Source organism: Pezoporus flaviventris, unplaced genomic scaffold (assembly GCF_033815535.1).
Source record: "Pezoporus flaviventris isolate CSIRO_AGI_PZ_B2104156 unplaced genomic scaffold, CSIRO_AGI_Pfla_v1 ptg000035l, whole genome shotgun sequence".
Classification (NCBI taxonomy): domain Eukaryota; kingdom Metazoa; phylum Chordata; class Aves; order Psittaciformes; family Psittacidae; genus Pezoporus; species Pezoporus flaviventris.
The window spans coordinates 5,700,430-5,722,966 of NW_026892583.1; the positions used below are offsets into that span (position 1 = coordinate 5,700,430).

Below are 22,537 nucleotides of genomic sequence, written 5' to 3' on the forward strand. Positions count from 1 at the left end.
TCACTTCTTGTTTGTGATCAGTGTGCCTGCTAGAAAGGCATGCTTTGCAGGTATTTCCGAAGCTACTGGTAGTACAGTTGAATGTACCCAGTTCACCCTCAATTGGCTGTTTCTGTCTTTCTTTGCCCTGTCTCTATGCTCAGATGAGTGCTTTTCTTACATTTACACTTCACTGAAGTCTTCCAGATTACTTAAGCTAGGACATAGGTTGGCTGATGCTAGCTTTTTTCAAAAAACCTACCCATTAACTGTACTAACATACAGAATAACATAGTGAGGATACCTGCTACTTTCTGTAGTCTTGTTAATTTTGGAGAGCTATGTAGAGGATAAGTTACTGCCAGGAATGATTGAGTTGAACCCTTAATAACTTTCATGTTATTTGAAATAAATCCTTGTATAACTTTTATCCCTTTCTGACCTAATGTATAAGGGCTGTCCTCAGAACCTTGAATAAAATCAAATACAGGGCTGAAAGAGAATTTGACACAGCTAGGGCTAGAAGGGAAACCCAGCTGTGTCATACAACTGCAGTAACCTTTGTTTTTTAATTATTCTTGCCCAACATAATAACATTCACTAGCAAACATTTCCTTATCTGGTCTTATCCCAAAGAACTTATGGAGTGAAAAACAAGAGAAGAAAACAAGAGTTACTGTCTTGACTCTAAAAAAGTGACTGTTGAAGAAACAGAAGAGGTTGGTGGCAACTAAGAAGAAAACCCTTCTCTTGATAATTTGAAGCTAAATACCATAACCATAAGTCAAGTCTTCCTGTCAGCCAAGTGGTGAAATGTAATACCTACCTAAGTCTTCTGAGGTCTTTACTGAAGCAATTTCATACTGACATCAGTGTCAGACTGTTTGTATAAGATCTGAAGATAAAGGTCTCCGAAACTGGCTTGAGTGGAATGATATTGAAATATCTTACTCATTTATTTCAATTAGATGCTCTGCAATCACTTGGTTTAAAATAAAAGAAAAATATCTAAACATAAACACAGTGGGTTTCAATGTGTGGCTTTACATTGACGTGTCTTGGAAAGATAACACTCCCGTCCTCAGATATCCCAGGTAAGTAATAAGCAGCTTCCTCCCATCTTGAAGCTGCAGAGATCACTATCTTGCCATGCTTAAAACCACACCTGCAAAGTATCTAAGGAAATTAGTAGCTCTCTTACTCTGGCCAGGAAAAAGAGCCAGTGATACTGGCTTTACTGTATGATATCTTTATTCAAACTCGCAGTGGCTCAGGAGATAGGTAAGAGGATATAGAACCTTTTACTTTTCTGAAACAGGTTTAGATCTTGATAGCCAGGATGGTTCATGTATAAGTTCTGTTATCATCTGACTGCCACTCAGACAGACGACTAGTTGGAGTCCTAATACCGTCAGGTTTGCTGAAAATGTTTGGTCAGAAAGCATTCAAAGATCTAAAGCAGTTTCGAATTAACTGTGTTGTTTTGCTCAGAAAGAATGGGGTGGGGGGAAACAGTGAAAAAATAGAAATGTTTTATTTCAAAATTAAATGTTTCAGTTTTGAAAGGTCTCCAAATCTGGCATTTCTGAAGCTTTGCTTTAGAGCGTCTAGTTTCATATGGCAATGCTGAATTAAAAAATGGAGATCTAGTTGAATAAAGTTTTTTTTTGGGGGGGTTGTTTCTCACAGTGGTTAAATAACCTGGATAAAAATTAGCTTGGGGATGAGCTAGGGAAAAAATATTAATTTTTGTTCCCTGATTTCTGAGAATATTTTGAAAATTTTTGGTTTCAATTTGACAATAGACAATTATTTTCTCAGATCACTGTAATTTTTCTAACCTAGCTACTGAGCTAAATAAGATACAAACTGATTTGAGGCAAAGAGAAAGCAACTGTCATCTCTCATTATCACTGTCTGAAAAAGAAGTCTCCACAAAGCAGCACAGTCTTCCACCTCCATCTCTCAATGGTGTGGCTGCATCTAGCCCTAGGAAGGTCCATCACTTAATTCTACACAACCACTTCCATGAAATAAATAAACAAATGTTCTTATCCAGAATGATAGCAGAGTTAAATTTATATAGTATTTGCCATCCTTGCTTTTGAAGCTGTTAGGATCAAGCATGAGAGGACTATGAAGACAGTGCTTCACTAAGGGCAGTTCTCTGCACACCAAAGCTGAGACATGTTTGTATGTAATTTTGTGGTGCTGTTCCCATTGCTGGGGTAAGTAATGAACACCATTAAATGAGCCCTTAGTACCTTTTGGTAGTTCTGTCTCACTTAGTTTTTAAGGTTATGCCAGCAGTAGGATGATCCAAATCGCAGCCATTTAGAGTTGCTATCACTCTACTGCTTTTATCTGACAGCTTGGCTGTGACTCTGAGTAGCTTCTTGCACGGGGCTGTTAGTGAGCAGCCCCCTGGGTAAGTTGCATGCAGCTGAACACTGTATTAATTAACTTGCATACTGGGAGCAGCATGGGCTTGCATTCCTTCCATTCTGATTCTGTTTCACATACACAGGTAGTGTATGAAGCAATTTAACCTCAGAGTAATTTGATATGTTTTCTTATCTCTTCCCTCCCCCCCTCCATCTTATTTCCAAGTACTTTCTCAATATTAATTCAGAAAGGAAACAAGATTAAGTCAAAAAGGTGGAATGAGACCAGCTTAATTAACCTGTACAATCTGAAATCCCTTTTCCCTCTGTCTCCTGAACAGCCTTTTACAGACTGAAACTGTAGATACAGTTTTACATATTCTGAATCTAACTCCATTAGTATAAGCCTAGCATGACTATGTCCTCCTTCTACAAAGGGGAGGCGGAGGACTTTCTGTGCCGCCTACTAGATACTGCCTACTATTTAACTTGTTCACTAAGGTGCTGTGCTGTGCTGTCTTTGCCTTAGTTTTGTTCCTTCCTTGGTTTTGCAGTTGACTTTCTTTGTCTTACTTTCCCCATGCTGCATTGTTTTTTGTGTCTGCAGTAAAGCCTGACTTCACATAGCCCATTTCCCTCATGTCCAGGAGGAAATGGACGTGGTACTTGTCAGCGTGCTTGTTGACAAGCAACACAAGATGTTTTATGTATTTTGGCAGTGCTGATTTACTGGAAACATTGACATTTTGGAGCAGCTTTTGGAAAAATTTGTTCCAGAGCTCTCCAAAGTAACTTTTGCACCTTGATTTGAAGACATTCTGGGAGCTTTTTTTCCTTCTTTCCTGTTCCATTAAGACCCGGGTCTCTCTGCTGCAGCTGTTCTCTATTTAATGTGTTGCTCTGTTTCCAGGCAGCCGTACCCCTCTTTGAGGGGAGTTCATTTTTCTCTGGCTGTTTTTCCATTTGCCTTCCCTTTAGGAGGTAAATTTGTCAGCCTACTATTTTGGTCTCTCAGTTCACTACAGCAACAGCAGCAATATGAAGGCAGCAAATGAAAACTTCACATGAAGAAGTGATTTTCCCCCTTTTCTGCTTTTTTCTTATCTCTAGAAATGGGATGCTGCACACTCCTGTGTCCAAGGCAGCATGGAGAAGAACGTTTGCACTGCATTCTTGACTGCTGGGAAAAATGTCCAAGTGCGGCTGTCAAAACAGTGTTACTGCAGAAGCACATCATAGAATCACAGAATAGTTAGGGTTGGAAAGGACCTTAAGATCATCAAGTTCCAACCCCCCTGCCATGGGCAGGGACACCTCACACTAAATCACTCACATGGTTAATCGCACTGAACCCCAGATTGCTTTCTGATGAGTCTGGCTTATTTTTCTGTGGGTTTTGCAGCTGCCCTTTGATTTGCTGCACATACACAGCAGACCTTTATTTGAGATACCTTCCTTATTATTTCAAAGATGGCAACCTACCTAAGCACTCCAGTTCTAACCCTGCTGCTTGGGTAAGTGTGCATCCAGTCCTCACCTCCAGGATGGTGGCTGCATTGCCAGCAGAGCAGAGTCTTTAGAAATGTCAATTTGAGGTGTTGCTTGTCATTTCCATAAGCCCGGGGGCATTTGACTGGAGCTGATTTTCAACTGGGGACCGTTTTTTGTGGAAAATGCTGTAAAAAGTGTTCAAAGGTGATTCGTCTGAGGTTCAGGAGAGATCTAAAGCCTAAGATTCCAGGAAACCTATTTTCCTAAATAATTGTTGTGGTTGCATTTAAATTTTATTTCTTCTCTTGCCAAAAGCCAATCTCATAACTGCTATTCAATGAAAATTAACTCTTGACACTCTCCCTTTCCGTAAGTGTGCACGGTTCACTGGTTTGGTGACGCTTGGTCCTATCTCATATTGCAGTCCTCCAGTGAGGACATATCTTCCTGCAGACTTATGGTGGCATCCAGCCCTTTCCCAAGCCTGGGTCTGCAGGACATCCAACAAGAAGTTACAAGTGTGGAATAAGGTAAAGCCAAAACAGATGGCCTGGTGCAATGTCCTGATAGGCACTCCATGGGTTGTCCATCAGGAGTCCACAGTCAGCATGGGAGAGGTGAGGGAAGCCATGCCTGCACCATCTCCAGAGGCTGCCTTAGGACCCACTACTGTCACCACCAAGCTGATGGGGGAATAGGATGGGAATATGCAAGACGTCAACTTGCCATGTTCTTCTTATAAGAAGTGTGTAGAGGGGAAGAGCCCAGAAGGTATGCAGCTTTTCCTTTCCCTGCCAAAATTTGCCTCAATTTCACCAACATTGGCCAGGTAGGTACTTCAAAGTGAGGAGATTTACTGGCTGGCAGAAAGATTTCCAGTAATATATTGGAACAAGTCCCTTTTGTAGGAAGAGTTGAAAGGAGCAGTCAGAAGTGGGTTGATCTCCCGCAGGAATTTTTATTAGTAAGGTTTGGCTATTCCCTCCCTTTGATTGTTTTTTATTTTTTGGAGTATTTTGTGGAAGAACGTAAAAACCATTGAAAATTCATTTACTGACTAGATAAATGGAAGAGATGGGGAGTGCAGGAGACTTTCTGAATATGGCAGAATCTACCCAAAAACCTGGGGTAATAACAAGTTGTGATAGGTAATAAAGTGACAGGCAAAGGTGTGGTAACTGCAGCTTTCCTCTCCCTTCTGACACTGCAGATCTGTCCCTCTCAGACATCGGCAGACTCTGCTCCGCACAGGGGAGGCAGAGGGTGGAGCTCAGCGCCTGTATAAATTATATGTGTCCTTCAGGTTATTTCAGCCGCAACAACAAGCTGTGAGCCTGTTTGGCAGCTGACGGATCTGTTACTCAAATTGGGGTGCCTGTTGCTGTCGCCATCTTGCATGCCATGGGGAGCCCACCAGCCAAGGTAAGAGAACTGCAGCTCTGCGCCTTGCTGTGACCCGGCACCTTGCCACTGGGACCTCCCTCCTCCAGGTCTTGAGAGCAAACTCCTTCCTCTTTACATCTGCTGACACACAGAGTGGTACGATGCAGGAGGGTCATCTTGGACTTCGTGAACTCACCGCTTTCCTCTTTCACCATGTAGTAACTAACATGCAAGTGAGCTTTCGTGACAACAGAGACTAGGTGGCCCTTTGCTTTTATCGTGAAGTGTGCATGCTGGCGTGAACACCGGGGAGGAAGAGAGGGTTGGCCTTGATGAGTTTATCTCACTGTAAAATGAAAGTGCGTTACCCCTACTACGTGCTCTCCTCAGGAGCTTGCCCCAGCCGAAAACCCAACATCTTTTTCTAGCAACAAAGCATAATTTATCTTACTTTAGCTGCAGGGGAGAGTTCTGTTGAGCCCTTTGGCTGATTTAGCTATCTTTGACGTAATGTTTAAAGCGCCTGCAATTCTAGTGGAAGTATTTCATGTCTGGACTTGAGTTCTGTAATAGGAAGTTCCATTCAGAGATCTTAACTGATACTTTTTAACATAAATCAACAGAATTATTAACTGAGAGTTACTTCCTCATGTATGTCTTCAAAAAGGAATGGATGCGGTGTCTGAAATCCAAGATACGTGTTACTTACAACTAACCTTTCTCTATATATCAACCCCCATGCCAAATTTTGCAGCAAATAAAAGAAAAATGGGCATTCATGGGTTTTAAATACAGTAAAAAAAACAAAGTTACATGCTATGACTTCTAGAGAATTGTGAATCATTAAGAATGAAGAATACTACTTGTACGTGTGTCATGGTAATATTTGCAAGTGAAATCAAAGATCCAGGAAAATATCAGTAGCTTGAAGAGAAAGCTGAAATGATAGATTGACAATAGTCAAATGTTAGATGCTCAGGGCAAATGACATAAATGCAATGTACTTTGGATAAAATTTGTATCTAATCTATCTACCTCTTAGATCCAGAGGTATCTGTCTTAGATATAAAAGCTATCACTATTAAATACAAATGTTGTATCTGATAATATAATTCTGCATCTGATAGATGAGTCGATAGCTCAGACATAATTTTATCTAGAAAGTCTCAATTACAGCAGAAGTTCTTGCATTTGATTCTAATGCTGCGAGTACCATTCTGCGAGTATAGACATAGTCCTTGTTAATAGGCAATGCTGCCAAAAGGTTAGAGTGAGACCTTAGCTTCAGGTAAGAAAGCTTCTGTTCCCAAGGAAGGAAATTCATTCAGTACAGCCCGTAGCTCTGCCATACAGCCAGGCAAATTAATTTTTCATAAATGTAAATTAGTAAATAGATATGGAAATCAGAACAGAGTGGGTTTTGTTTATTTCTTTCTATATTAAAAAAACAAGGTGTTTAGAAAAGTGTGGACTCTTTGAGTTATTTAGGAAGACCTACAGAGAAGACTATGTAGTATTCTACTAATACTGTCTGGTATTCCAATTAATTTTTTGCTGTTTAAAGAAAGCTACCAAGTTGGCACAGAAGTGATGGACAGTAGTATTTTACAACTTGCTGGGAGTGCTTTTGATATTCATAGCAGGGTCTTTTCTTCTGCTCAGACAAGATTAATCACTCTTTAGTAGTTTTATTTTGTGACCCATGGAATCATTTTTATGTGATAAAATACTCAGAAATAGTTACTAACTGTTCAACCTCGAATGATAAGATTTTGGATAACTGTGATTCCCAAGGAAAACAGCTTTTGTGGTCATGCTCTCTCCTTCTATTCTCTCTCCTGGTTTTGCATTCACTTTTCCCACCAGAACTTTGCATTCCTCTGATTTTGAAGAAAATAGGCAGCTGATGGGAAGGAGAAACTGCTAGCAATATTCTCACTGATGGAGGGGATAAGAATATCAGCCCATATTAGATGTTAAAGAATCTATGTGTAAGAGTGCTTTGGAACCAGGCTGATCACAAAACTTTTTTAACCTTATTTTGATAAATTGCCAAGTTGTAGTTGAAACAAATCCTTAGGATCTAAGATAAAATAAATAGTAAGAATATGCCAAATGATTGTGTGAGATCTTGTGCATAAGATATTATACAGCTTCTGGTACACCACTGGAGGAAGAAAAAGCAATCCATGAAAGGAAGTAATTACTCATATCTGAAAGACATGTATAAACCCAAGTGATAAATCCTACAGCTATCTACAACATGTCAAAATAGTGAGGGCAAACTCTTCACGTAAAACTTCATATACCTTGGTGTTATCTCCTCTCAGAAAATTGGTTACATTTGGTGCAAGGCCATCAAAATTGGCCTTCCAAGTACAAACCAAGAACTTTTGTTTTAAGAAAATAAAGAAAATTAAAGAAAGAGAAGAGAGAAAAGAGAAGAGAAATAAAAGAATAAAAGCAAACCAAAGCAAAGCAAAGGAGAGAAAACAAATTAAAAAGAAAGGAGATGTGGTGATGGGAGTACGTTCCCAGATTGCCCGTCTCTGCAGAAGCTGCCCGCTAGAAGACTAACTTTCTAGTGAAGGCAGCTATGAGATCTTGTTCTAGGAGCAGGATGGAGGGGCAGTAAGGAGTGAAATCAAGCATAGGAGCCGTTGGGAGGTTTTTCTTCTTTTTCTGCCATCCAAAGACCATCTCAGTAGGCTCCTCATTATTAATGAGCTTTGAGAAGATTTCATACTCTCAAAGTTGTCTTTTTGGGATGAAACCTTGAAGTGACCAACTGCCTGCAGACAGAAGAATTATGTATCCTCCTAAAGCTGACCGGCATATTACTGCTTTCTGGAAGCCAGTCTGTAGGTCAGTAAAGGTGACCTATAATCAAAGAGATGTTAGCAACAGATGTGAATTTTCAGTTTTTTTAAGGTTTGACACAGCTATGGCAATTCTACATGTTAGTTTTATCTCCTGTTCATTGAATTTTCCATATTTTAAACCTGAAATCGTTCCCCCAAAATTGTCTTTGAGAGTTTTGAAATGGAGTTTAGTGCTAAATGTTATCAAGTGAATAGAAGTTTGGTTTTTCTATTTCTGTGTGGGTTTTTTGTTTGTTTCTATTTTGTTGTTTGGGGTTTTTGGGGGTGGTGGTGTCATTTTCTTAGCCTACTCTTTGGGACTCTGGGCATGCTACTATTTATTGGTCTGGGGTGTTATGCAAACATACACAGGCAGCCATCATTGACGTCAATGTGGCACTACTAATTTTCCAGCAAAAATGGAATGATGCACTTCTGGAAAAGCTACCTTTGACTTGATATTTACAGAGGGAGTTTGTTCCTCTGTGTGCCTATGCAGGAAACTTTCCTCCAGGGAAGTGAACTAAAGAGAGCAAGACCAGTACAGCTGCAAGACTGTCGAGAGCTGTCTGGATATGGTCTGTGCTTATCAATTTGCATTAATAATGAAATTACACATTTCTTGTCGTGTTATGAAAATAGCAAATTACTTTAATTATTTTTAATAAAGGGTATTCTGAAATGCTGGCAGTTTTAGGCAAGGATGTTATTTGAGACCACTCAAATCAGACCCAAACAGTCTGCTATGGAACACTGCAGAAGAAAAATTAGCTGTGCCTTTTTCTGATGAAAACAAAAAGAATAAGCCCAATTCTAAACGGTTATCACAGCCTGAAGTAAACTGCAGGCTTGGGAGTGGGATGGCTTCTGTTTTTCCCAAAGTATTTGCACATAATGTTTATTATGGCCACATTTACCTATCTGAACCTCTTTTTTTACCCTGTAACAACACAAGGACTAAGCTGCAACAAATCAGAAATAGTGAACAGTCATCTTTGATGTAGGCAGATGTTGACATGTTTAAGGGAAGTGATTGCTGTTGAAAGGGGAAAAGAGGAGGAGTGAGGTTCTCTGGTTCTAGTGGGAGAGGATGAAAACACGACACCAATGATAACTGTGAGTACTCTGATGATGGACTGCAGATGCACCATTTTTATAAACAATTACATTTTCATCACAAAAGGTTCAAAGCAACTTTGTACAACATCCTTTTCTCCTTTAAAGGCAGACTCTGAGCATGCTTTGGCTTCTGTTGAGCAAGGGGGAAGTGATTACAAAATAACACAGAATTAACATATTAATTAAAAACAGTCAGCTCTGTAATTGTCTACATAATCCAATACTTCATGTTAATGAGACCCACTAGGAATGCTGACTGAGTGTTCCGGTTGGGAGTATTTGCACAGGAAAATTAAAGTCAAATTCTTTCAGTGGCCAATGGAATAATATGGAGGTGTCCCAGCTGGAACTTGTAATGTCTGTAATGCATTAAATGCAGAATGTTTTAAATTTATCAGTTTCAAATTGGGGGAAAATGTAACAGAAATGGTTCTTGTCATGCAGGAACAAATGTCTTGCATTTTTATACAGGAATTGTTTCAATCAACCATTAAAAGACCAAGAAACAGAGTAATCTGTGATTTGGTAGGTTTAAGAACTCTGCTCAAGGTGACTCTTGAATATTAATCTGAATTTAAAAAGGATGTAACTTTAAGTATGACATCATACGATTTAATATTATGCCTATTTGAACGTGCCAAATCACAGTTGGAATGGCTTCCATTTGATGTAATGTAATTTACCTCTAAACAACACTGAATTAAACTGAATTAAGGCTATTCTCATCTCTAATAAACTTGCCCAGTTGTCTCCACCCCATTTTAAAAGAATTTCATATTAAGTGTAGTGAGTGACTCCTTCTATAGAGAAGTTCCAGTTTCCCCAGCAGTTTGTATCTCCAAAGTTAATAATTTCAATGTCAGGAGCATTAATCATGGTGCTAACTTTCAAAATGAAGTTGTTGAATTATTTTGTTGCAATGTAATGAAATAGATAGTCTCATTTAGGCAGATATGATGTTTCAATTGGTATGTAGTTTAAGCTGCCATTCAAACTGATGCAACACTACCAACATGGTGAGGCCCTGTTTTTATTTATTTATTTTATTTACTGTATGCTATTATTGCTGACAAGCTGTGCTTATATGCAAAAAATATGTAAAACAACAGAAATTTAAATGTTCCAATTTGAAAGAAGAGCAAAATATTTTTCCGCTTATAGTATTATCACGTGTTTGTGTATGTGTGTTCATTCAGGCTTATCAGAATGTCTTTTGAAAATGGCAAATAATTTCTGACCAGTTTAGGTTGGGAAGCTTAATTCTTTGTTAGGGTTAGGGACATGTAACTTGAAATAAGTGTTACGATGATAGCTTGTGTATGATAGAAATAAATCTCATATATGAAATGGAAGGGGTTCCATTCCTGTTGATATTTACAATATACCTAATGATGTGGGATTCTGTGATATTATGCCTCCAAAGCAGGGCACTTCTTTCATCATTTGAAAGGTCTCTGGTCCGTTCTATGGTCTGTTCACTCAAAGTCAATTGTGCATTCCTCTAGATGCCTTTTGGTGAGCTTGGCCTACTTACCAGTGTTATAAAAACCTAGTTGGGATATAAAGTCAGAAGTTTTTAGAGCATTTTGATAACTACCACGTCCTCATCTAGTGTCAGTGCTGTACCTCGTATTGTCTTCCAAAGGCTCAATTTTGACCTTCCTATGGCACAGGACTTTCAACAGATTGGCAATACACCCATCACTATGGCTATCCATACTTCAGGTTGTATGAAAATAGGGTGATTACGTATTGTTTTTGTATTCCGAGCTGGTAAATCTAATTGCATTTGTTTTCTCTGCAGATGAAGTTCTGCCCCATCCACATGCTTTCTGTAAGAATCATTCAAGCTAAGAACATCAAATCAAGAGACCTGTGTGAGTTGTGCTTTGATTGTACTTTTAGTCACCTCCAGAGTTTATGCAGTGAGAAATGTTCCTGAGCTTGAAGGTATAAAAGCAACTTACATAAAGCACAACAACAGAAGTACTACTGCCAGGGCTATAATTAGATTAAATGCCTGAGGTGTCATTAGGCTGGAGGACATATCTAGTGGCACCTTGGGGAACTGGTAAAAATGAAGCCTCCCAGATGAATTTCTGGGACAACAAGGGAAGGTAGGCCTTATGAGGATACTGCAATTAGTAAATCTGCTTGAAGTTGTTTGGTTTTGATGTTCATGATTGATATAAATCCTATAATGGACTGGAATTTTGCCACATAAGGCATGTATTTAGGGACCTTTTATAGCAATATATCAATTACACACAATAATCGAAGGTAAACTAGAGAATTTCAAGCTTTCTGAAGTACAGTATCATTCAGGGTATTTGCTGATCTCAGATAACCAGTCATGTTAAATTATATTGATAGTTTCTGAATCTTCAGATCCAGCCCTAAGCATGTTCCTGAGCATGCAGGCAAACCAGACTTTTTTGTGTACCTTTGTGTTCAACTTTCTTTAACTCATTATCCCTCACAGCCTCCTGTGTCTCCTAAGGTGTACTATAGAACAGCCATTCAGCTGCCAGTTTTGCTCAGGTCTCCTATGGGTTACTCAGCCAGGACAAAGACCTTGAATTGCTCTTTCTTGCACTCTTAAAACCTCTGGTGTGTGTATTCCTCTAGTGAAAAATGACATGTTCAACAAAAAAAGTGTTACTTTACAGCTGAGACCCTTCGCATCTCACTGTGCAGGGCCAAGCACAACCTTGGCCAAGCCTGAATGCAAGGGAGACCACAGGGAGTTGAGTAACTGCCTGATGAAGTGCTTCCTGTACTCCTGTGGCAAATGCTATGTAGCAACATCCAGAGGTGGACACTAGAAAGGTGGTAGTATGACAAGGCCTGTATTTCTGAGTTTCAATGATCTCTTCTATCTACTCTATTGAAGGGACAGTTCCATTTTCCTGCCAAAACCTTGCGGGGCAATGTTATTCACTGCTTGATACCAGTCTGAAGTATTTAGGCATCTTGGGATGCAGTACACACCATCAGTCGAGTCCAGACTCCAGCTCTGAAAGACAACACCTTGGAGATTTCCTTTCACACCGTTGTCAAGCTTCACAAAGTAAATGTGCTTTCCCAACCTGGCTTTTCCCAAAGGATGGCTGCTCGAGGGACTGACTGCACTAACCATAAGGAGTAGATGTAGGCTGGAAGTGAGATGAAGATTTCCAAGTTGCTTATGTCCTCATGTTCTTGGGTCCACACCAGCCTTCAGCTGCAACAGATCTTCCCTAGTACCTAACCCTTCTAGACAGCCATTGTGTCCTTTTTGCATGGCTGGATTGAGCAACAGTCTTCCTGATCTTCTCCATAATACGCATTCTTTTCCTGTAATTATCCTAACAGCCCTTTTTGGTGCTAGCTCTAGTTTTAGTTAAACATTTTTAACATCATTGACTGGAATCACAAGGAATGTTGCCCGATGAATGGTCAGTGGGGTCTTTCTTACCTCTTTCTCTTGACATGGGAAACATGGCTCTTAGTGTACTTTGGGTGCATGTGTACATTTGCAACTTGTAGTTATTTACCCAGGAATTAGAGGGTTTTCCTTGGTTGCTTCCAACTGATGGTCTATTTATGAAAAAAAAAGTAGTAATATTTGTTAGCCTCCAGAATCATGGCCTTGCCCTGCTTTTTATCTATAACATTGGCATCAGGTTTTTAATGTTTCTCGGCTGCAGTGACTGCATCAGACTGCTATGTGCGCTTGTGGCTGCCGTCTGCTTCAAATCGAAAGCTTCAGACCAAAACCATCAAGAATTCTGACAACCCTATCTGGAATGAGACTTTCTACTTTAGGATCCAGAGAGAAGTTGAGGTAGTAAATAAATATGTCACTATTTTGCATAGGTGAGAATTGTTAGTTGACACTCTGTCAATCAACTGTGCTAATTAACTTAAGAAAATGCTTGTGTAATAGAATTTGCAGCTGATTGGTTAGGACACAGAACTGTTGGAACGAGTCCAGAAGAGGCCACAAGGATGATCAGGGGACTGGAACACCTCCCGTATGAAGACAGGCTGAGGAAGTTGGGGCTGTTCAGCCTGGAGAAGAGAAGGCTGTGTGGAGACCTCATAGTAGCCTTCCAGTATCTGAAGGGGGCCTGTAGGGATGCTGGGAGGGACTCTTCATTAGGGACTGTAGTGACAGGACAAGGGGTAACGGGTTAAAACTGAAACAGGGGAAGTTTAGATTGGATATAAGGAGGAAATTCTTTCCTGTGAGGGTGGTGAGGCACTGGAATGGGCTGCCCGGGGAGGTTGTGAATGCTCCACCCCTGGCAGTGCTCAAGACCAGGTTGGACGAGGCCTTGGGTGAGATGGTTTAGTGTGAGGTGTCCCTGCCCATGCAGGGGTATTAGAACTAGATTATCTTAAGGTTCTTACCAACCCTAACTATTCTATGATTCTGTGATTCTATGATCTGGGCTGTTTTGGGCTAATTTAGAAAGAGCTTTCCCTTCACTGGCTGTAAGGAAAGAGTAGAGGAGTAGCTGTGAATTAGCAAATTTAATCCTACCCTAACCTGTGTAGTTAAAAGAACTTTGGGGGTGTGTTCTTTGGGCAGGTTATCAGTATGGTGCAGAGCACTGATATCTTTTCTGTCTCAGAACAGTGGGACCTCTCTGTTACAAGTAGTTGTTTTTGATTTCATATGTTTCCCAAGACTGGGTTTAGTGATGGTGTTTCCCATTAGCAAACTCCTGAATGAAAGCATGTTTCTTTATTCTTACTATTGTGCTAGCCAAGCAGCTGCAAAAGTCTATAACCCCTTTTTATTTCTGTGTGATAACAGCTCAATAAGAGTTCTTATTTGTTTTTTTTCTACTCCCAGAACATCTTAGAACTGGCAGTGTGTGATGAAGATCCACTCACCAAAGATGACATGCAGTTCACAGTTCTTTTTAATGTTGCTAGAATCAGACCAGGGGAGACAATCCGTGAGACATTTGCTTTGAAACCAGAGGTAAGGATTCAGGAGACTTTACAGCAGCCTTCCAGTACCTTAAAGGGGCCTGTAGAAATACTGGAGAGGGACTTTTTATAAGAGCAAGTGGTGATAGAAAAAGGGGGAAAGGCTTTAAACTGAAAGAAGGAAGATTTAGATTAGGCATTAGGAAGAAATTCTTCACTGTGAGGGTGGTGAGGCACTTACACACTACACTTGCCCAGAGAAGCTGCCCCATCCCTGGCAGTGTTCAGGTCCAGGTTGGACAGGGCTTGGAGAAACTTGCTCTAGTGGAAGGTGTCCCTGCCCATGGCAGGGTGTTGGAAGTGGATGAGCTTTAAGGTCCCTTCCAACCCAAACCAGTCTATGATTCTATGGATCTATGAAAACACAGGGAGAGATGGCAAGACCTCATTGTCCACATTGGCTTCTATGTTAAGTGGTATTTGGGTCTGCATAAACAGATATCCTTATATACCATTATCAGTATTTCATCAAAACAGATATAATTGTGCTGAATTTTTGTGACTTCATAAATCTCTTTTCACGGATTCAAAAAATGAAGCAGCTTCTCTTTCATGCCCAGCATCTCTGTGAGGCCAAGAAATGTTAACAGAGAGCATTTGTAAAAAGTCATTTTTATATTTTATAGTCCAAGTAAATAACTTCCTTACCTTTTGTCTTTATTCAACTTTTGCCATGCTTAGAAGACACTTCCTCTTTAATGGCAAATCTAAGACAACCTTAAGACATGAAGACAATCCACTCAGCACCTGAATTAAATGGTTCTTTCAGGCTTCTCCTATTGGTGGTCTTGCTGGATTTCCTTCTAGGTGATTCAGATTTCTGTAGCCCATAGTAAAGGCTCATCTGTTCTGCTAACATCTTTGGTATCCTATTAAAGAGTCCATGAAAAAGAGTTGTCCAGAGAACAAAGCTGGGGTAGGTCTGTGACAACTCCAGGGCTTGTCTGAGCTGTGGCTGAGGTATTGGTACATGCTCATTGCAGGTAGGAAAGTGTCCATATCCAAAAGAACAGCTACTTCAAATGCTGAAAGCTGTTAACATGGATATTCCTTCTACCCTGCAGACTGGTGCCATGCACTTCTCAGCCAGTGGGTGAGTCACTGGGAAATATAATGATTCAGTAACCACCTCAGTACAGACTACTCTTGCCAGCTTCATCTCTGCTGGATTCCATGCTCTGTACATGGAAATGACACTGGCCTTAGTCATTTTGTTGCTGGGATTCAATGCCTTTCTCCTATGCACATCATGTTTACAGTAAGCCATTATATTTCTGCGTCAGTCAAGCTTTCCCTTGTGATTTTATCTTTGGAAATATGTATAGTTCTACACGTCCCACAGTGGGAGAATATTGATCTTATGTGCTTTTGCATGTGGTTTCCATTGCAGTCTTGGCTTTGGAAAGAGGTAACACACAGCTTTTCTTGGTAACATTAGCAGCAGAGATGTCAGCCATGGAAGTGCTTTTTTTTGTGTGTCTATACTGCCAAATTCTTTTAGCCTCCAATAATTCATATTTATTTTACCTTTTAGAGGGAGACATGTACTAAGAAATGGGAAAGTTTAGAAGTGGAATTCTGGATGGAAAGAATGTGAGTAAAATTTCAGAGCTGAAAAGGTATAGATCTGCCAGGGAGTAATGATATCTCAAAGAAAGAGGAACTTCTTCCAGCTCTTCCTCCCAGCAGCAAGCTTAAGTTAGTGTCAAACTTTTTTACCTTAAGTTCCCCAGCTAGTTCTGTCATTCAGTGTATTTCATACAAATTTACCTTCTGTTCGACACGTGTACCCTGATGGTGGAAATGTAGTAACATTGGCACAATGTGATAACTTGGACACAAGGTACATATAAAACTTAACAGAGGTGCTCTTCAAGGTAATATTAATTGAACAATGCCTAGAAGACTATGGTGAAATTGAACACAGGACATTTGGTTAAACTTGAATAACAACAAATAATAAAATTAAGACCATCCCCCTTGAGGTGGTAATCAACATTGTCTGGAGGAGTACAAACCCATTAACTTCATCTCTCTTCTAAACGCCATTACTAGTTTGGTTGAAAAAACAACCCTAAACTACACATTCTGGCGTACCTGAGCTTAGCATTACTCCAAAAAAGTAACATAGTCCAGTCAAAACTGAGTAATTGCATGGTAAATATGGCTTCTTATTCTTAGACATGGAAAAGCTGCAGAAGAAAATCACTGGTGTTCTTGGTTAATATCTTCCGCAGTCAAACTCAGGGATATCGATTTAATTTGTCTATGAGAGGTACTACACCAAGAGATGGTGTAAGCGCCTCCTGCAAATGTGGATGCAGTCACAGGCAGATATATAAAAAGGACAGAATAAGATGCAGTGCTTGGAAACTGGACTGAGCAGATTCGGAGTAGATAAGAGGAACATCCTTCACCATTCAAGTTATAAGGCATGTGGGGGGTTCTCCACCCTTGGAAGTCAAACCTCCTTATTTATATTTAAATACATTTTATAGCTGAAATAAAAGTTTTAAGGCTGGAAGTGATGTTTGGTAAAATACCCCAGACTTTGCAGAAAGTCAAAGGTTACATACTACATAACTTTATTGGTCCTTTAAGATATATGAAAGCTCTTACGAATGTGTGTAGCAGTTGGGGTATTGACCTCAATGAGAGATGCTGTTAGTAGACTCTATAGATTCTCATAGTATTAAACAACTACACCCATTCAGTGACTGACCTAGGTCTTACAAGGTAAAATGTCTGGGACAAGACCTTCTATTACTTACCTTTGTGTTTTCTAGTCATACATATAGCTCAGTGGGAGCTAATTCTTATTTGCTGTTCATTTGTAATCAGTTGTAAATTATAATCTGGAACAGCCACAACTGTCTTTCCTAATAAGTATTTACAGAGTGCATTAATAGTAGTCTTTGCTTTCCTCGAGTCATATACTCATTTGTTAATAGTAGGACATGGCTCCACATAGACCTTTGTTCTGCTGTATCTTAACATATAGTTTTAAGCATTGGTATTTTTATGGGCTCTCCTGCCTTTCTTCTTGTTAGGCTACTATATTTTGCTTCACATGCTTAGCAGGTGATCATATATTATGCCTTTTAGAAAGCAAATAGTGATACTAATGTATTACATTTTAAGCAGGAAAGATCATAAAACTACTATTAAAAAAAAAAAACCAAAACAGATACTCATGCAGCTTCTGTTTGTTTTCTGATTCTGTCTTTTCAGTCCTGGCCCTCCAGAGCACATAATTACCAATGATGTCCTAGTGGTAAGTTTCATACATGAATTTAGCTTGGAGTGACTTCTCCTTTGGTTTGAGTCTCTCCTCCTTCTCCCATCCATCTGACATTTCAGAAGCTACAATAATAGATAAAAGGATGGTATGCATTATAAAGCAAAAAATGTGGAACAATTCCAATTCATTTTGGCTTAACTGTCGCACTCCTAATTCAAGAATAGAAGCAGTGTTTCTTGAAGTCCTCAGGTTTTACAAATGTCAATATTTTGCCCATCTCTGGTTTGTTCATGTTGCAGAACCCCACATTTGTTGATGTTCAAAGTGAAAACTGCTTGTGTTTTGCATAATACAGTATGGCAGCAGGAAAAACAGAGGTTATAAAAGGGATGAGTCTGTAGATTGTTCAGTATACTCATGGCTGAAAAGTTATCTCATATAACAGCTTTTTGGGAAATGAGTTTTTTAATAAAGAATTGAATTTTAATAAAGAATTTAATAGTCATTGAAACATAGAGTCCTCCTTTAGTGTTAGTCAGCATGGGGTACATTACCTATGTCCTTGGGCTGGCCCAGCAGCTAAGCAGTACAAAGTACTGTGTGTCAACCATTCCAAGACTGCACGTGATTTCCAGATGCTAGTCTTCAATACCCCTGAGACAAAGTGACACATATTCTTTTCTCCCCCCCCCTCCCCCATTTTCTGTGTGAGGCATAAGGGCTGTAATGATTGGCATGAGTTGTTCCTGAAATGCCTTGGAAAACTGTCCTGGCATGAGTTATTAAAGGTGAACTGGAATGACTCAGGTGGAGGGTAGGGTGGAATATAATCACAATTTCCCTGCATCAGGACCAGCAAGAAGATGCCTTGTAAACTAATCACTGCCACACTACACAGTAACTCATCATCAGGTGTTTTCCCTCAGCTTTCCTAAATAATTATCAGATATATGTGTAGCTGTTTGGGCAACAGTGTGTTGTACAGTATCCTGATTTTGGGATAACTTGAATGGGTATAACAACATCTGGCAATATACCACTGTATGGACAAACTAGTTCTGAAGGAGTGTAGCTGGGCTACTGTCCTAGGTTAATAAGCTCCAAATTTACTCTTGTGCAGCTGGATTGCTTCCAGCATTGAGACCAGTTTAGTTGGCTCTACATTATAGGTAGTGTTTATTTGCATGATGTTTCATTATTTGCAGCAGATGTGGCATTTCCTATCTTTACAATTTTCCACTCCTGTTTTTTACAGTCCCGTGATGTCTGCTGCTTGGAAGTGCAAGTGGACATTAATGAAAGCAGGAAATATTTGAAAGGTACGCTGATTTCTCTGTCAACTGAGGCCATGACCGTATCAACCCTATCGTAGTCATTCAGATCCAGGTGGAGGCACTTTAGGATACAGAGATGACTAAGGATGTTCTAAAGACAGTAAAATGTAATGGAGTGAAAGTCCCTGAACTGCCTCTATTTGTAACACTGATGTCTGCGTGTTTTCCTAGTCTGGACACAGTAAACTTTGCTGGTGGAAGTATGATGGAGTGCTGACTCTGGGGGCACCCCAGGCTTTGTGATAAAGGCAGGAGCACCAGTTTCTGTGCTGTAGGAGACTTGCCAGTGTGGCATCTTACACAGTTACCACAGAGAATGACTCCAGAGTAGTTTGCTGACTATGTTCCTATTTTGCCTGAACAGTGGTATTATTCTCTGAAAAAACCTCTCTTCCCTAGAGGGTAAAAATCTCGTGCTTACGGTGCCTGAATCTCATGAGAGAATACAGAAGACTACAGAGGACACAGACACTTTCTACTTCCATTGCGTGAAGGCTTGGGAGCCAGTTCTGAAAATCAGGCTGCAGGTAATGGAGGCTGCACAGTACCACTGTTCATACTGCTTGCTCTTTTCGTTGTCACCAAAACAGTAAAGAACTGAATTGTTTCTATTCTGTGAATAAACCCCATGTTTTCTGTTCTCTGTAGAAAGTTTCTGATAAGGAAGATGAGGATAGCAATTTAAGTGACACCTTAACAGTTCCACTGAAATTTCTCCCTGTTGGATATAAAGTGAAAATAACCCTTCCTGTAAGAAATGTAAGTGCTTCGCCATTTATATTTTTTTGAGAGAAGAGTACCCCTCAGTATTTAACTCCAAAATGTTTAAAGAAAAGAATAAATTCCTAAGCCTGAATGACAATTTTGTGTAAATACAAGTTTTCTCTGGAAAAAAAAAGGTTAGTTTTCTAGTGAAATACCAATTTTCTTTCGATAAAATCTATAATTCGAAATTCATCCTGGTCAGTTTGAGATGCTGTCCTTACACAGTTAAAGATGAATATTCAGTACTCCTAGAAAGGCTTTGGGAAGCCCCAGTGCTCTTTATCAAGCCTGGATGGTTAGCTCAGTCCATATACCTGCATTTAAGATGGCTAAAGTTAGGTGAGTGGAATCTTACCCTTGGAGAACAATTCAGATCGCAGAATGGTTTGGATAGGACCTTAAAGATTACCTAATCCAACCCTCTGCTGTTATGTTCTTGTGGGTACAGTCATAATCGTAACTGGTGTTTAGTTGCTTTCCTTCTCTTTCCCGGTATAGTTTTCCAAAGAACTCTATGCAGGGTGGTAGTGGTGGGGTATTCCAGGTAGCACTGAAAGTCTGGATTTCAAACTTCTCTTTTTCCCAGTGATTCACATTCCTGCTTTCAATGTTTTCTTTACAGAATGTGCCACTGTATTTGTACCTCCAACTAAATGATTGGTAAGAGGACTGGGTTCTTTTTCTCCAAAGGTTTTATTGCTCTTTGAACTATGACTTCTAGAACAGTGTCCTTTACTTGGATACAAAGAATGCACATGACTAGGGGCAAACCATTATGATAATTAAGTCATCATTAAAGAGTCACCACAACAGATCAAAGTTAAATGTCCTTGGGGCAGAAGAGTCACACCAAGATGCAGAAAACCCCCACCAACCTATGAGAGTTTCAAACAGTGAGGAACTTAGTCACTGAGTGTCCTTTACATCAAAGAACCGAAGACTGAGATTGAAGGCTTCTTCAAAAGGGACACAGAAGCAGGAAGGCAAAGGGAAAAAGGAACTTGAAATAAGCAAAACATTCAGAGCCCATGCATTACTCAAACCACACAGATGCTCTTAAGCAAACAGATTTGCGGCTCTGGTGATATCAGTAGAAAGAAGGACAAGCTAGGGAAGATGAAAAGTTGCACTGTAAAATAATGAGACAGACAACACATAAACCGAAATTATTTGAATATATTTTTCATTGTACTTTTTCTGTATAAATCTGTGGTACAAATCCCCAGGAAAGACCTTGTTAGGTTCAAGTCACCCTTTGCTTAGAAATTATGTGAAGCAGAAATAGAAAGGATTCAGCTTACAAAGACACAAAGAAGCCTTTCTTTTTTCATATTTGCTGCCCTTAGCTGGCAGTAAAACTTGCCCTGAAACATTAGAGAATAGAGACCCTGTAGAAGCAAAGACCATCTTAAAAATCTGAATGTGTGCAAGTCCGTGGGTCCTGATGAAATCCATCCGTGGGTCCTGAAGGAGCTGGCAAATGAAGTTGCGAAGACGCTGGCCATCATATTTGAGAAATCATGGCAGTCAGGTGAAGTTCCTAATGACTGGAAAAAGGGAAATATAACCCCCATTTTCAAGAAGGGGAAAATGGATGACCCGTAGAATTACAGACCAGTCAGTCTCACCTCTGTGGCTGGCAAAATCTTGGAGCACATTCTCCTGGAAGGCATGCTAAGGCACATGAAAATCAACAAGGTGCTTGGTGACAGCCAGCATGGCTTCACTGAGGGGAAATCCTGCCTGACCAATTTGGTGGCCTTCTATGATGGGGCTACAGAACTGATGGACAGGGGTAGAGCAGTTGATGTCATCTACCTGGACTTGTGCAAAGCGTTCGACACTGTCCCACACGACATCCTTGTCTCTAAATTAGAGAGACATCAATTTGATGGGTGGACCACTCGGTGGATAAAGAACTGGCTGGATGGCTGCACACAAAGAGTTGTGGTCAATGGCTCAATGTCCGGCTGGAGACCAGTAACGAGTGGTGTCCCTCAGGGATCGGGGTTGGAACCAGTCTTGTTTAACATCTTTGTCACTGACATGGACAGTGGGATTGAGTGCGCCCTCAGCAAGTTTGCCAATGACACCAAGCTGTGTGGTTCGGTTGATACCCTGGAGGGAAGGAATGACATCCAGAGGGACCTTGACACGCTTGTGAGGTGGGCCGATGCCAACCTCATGAGGTTTAACCATGACAAGTGCAAGGTCCTACACCTGAGTTGGAGCAATCCCAGGCACAGCTACAGGTTGGGCAGAGAAGAGATTCAGAGCAGCCCTGTGGAGAAGGACTTGGGGGTGTTGGTCAATGAGAAAATGAACATGAGCCGGCTTCAGTGTGCACTCGCAGCCGAGAAAGCCAACTGTATCCTGGGCTGCATCAAAAGGAACGTGACCAGCAGGTCAAAGGAGGTGATCCTGCCCCTCTACTCTGCTCTTGTGAGACCTCACTTGGAGTATTGTGTGCAGTTCTGGTGTCCTCAACATAAAAAGGACATGGAACTGTTGGAACAAGTCCAGAGGAAGCCACAAGGATGATCAGGGGACTGGAGCACCTCCTGTATGAAGATAGGCTGAGAAAGTTGGGGCTGTTCAGCCTGGAGAAGAGAAGGCTGCGTGGAGACCTCATAGCAGCCTTCCAGTATCTGAAGGGGGCCTATAGGGATGCTGGGGAGGGACTCTTCATTAGGGGCTGCAGTGATAGGACAAGGGGTAACGGGTTAAAACTTAAACAGGGGGAGTTTATATTAGATATAAGGAGGAAGTTCTTTCCTGTTAGGGTGGTGAGGCACTGGAATGGGCTGCCCGGGGAGGTTGTGAATGCTCCATCCCTGGCAGTGTTCAAGACCAGGTTGGACGAGGCCTTGGGTGAGATGGTTTAGTGTGAGGTGTCCCTGCCCATGGCAGAGGGGTTGGAACTAGATGATCTTAAGGTCCTTTCCAACCCTAACTATTCTATGATTCTATGATTTCTTTGAAACTGGAAGGTGGATT

The 22,537-nt window shown here is 40.5% G+C and overlaps 1 protein-coding gene across 4 annotated transcripts in view; it reads left to right on the forward strand.

The window, feature by feature from the left end:
* Positions 1-22,537, forward strand: part of LOC133273795 (cytosolic phospholipase A2 beta-like) — a 54,612-nt gene that overhangs the window by 17,754 nt on the left and 14,321 nt on the right. For 3 of the 4 annotated variants that reach the window (XM_061462348.1, XM_061462347.1, XM_061462349.1), the window contains 10 exons: positions 5,158-5,276; positions 11,022-11,094; positions 12,907-13,043; positions 14,061-14,192; positions 15,735-15,793; positions 17,432-17,474; positions 18,697-18,760; positions 19,175-19,302; positions 19,424-19,534; positions 20,163-20,200. In XM_061462348.1, the coding sequence (XP_061318332.1) occupies positions 5,256-5,276; positions 11,022-11,094; positions 12,907-13,043; positions 14,061-14,192; positions 15,735-15,793; positions 17,432-17,474; positions 18,697-18,760; positions 19,175-19,302; positions 19,424-19,534; positions 20,163-20,200 (806 nt within the window). In that variant the 5' untranslated portion in view covers positions 5,158-5,255. Of the gene's footprint in view, positions 1-5,157; positions 5,277-11,021; positions 11,095-12,906; positions 13,044-14,060; positions 14,193-15,734; positions 15,794-17,431; positions 17,475-18,696; positions 18,761-19,174; positions 19,303-19,423; positions 19,535-20,162; positions 20,201-22,537 lie in introns of those variants that run through there. The other variant, XM_061462350.1, reaches the window with a different exon arrangement.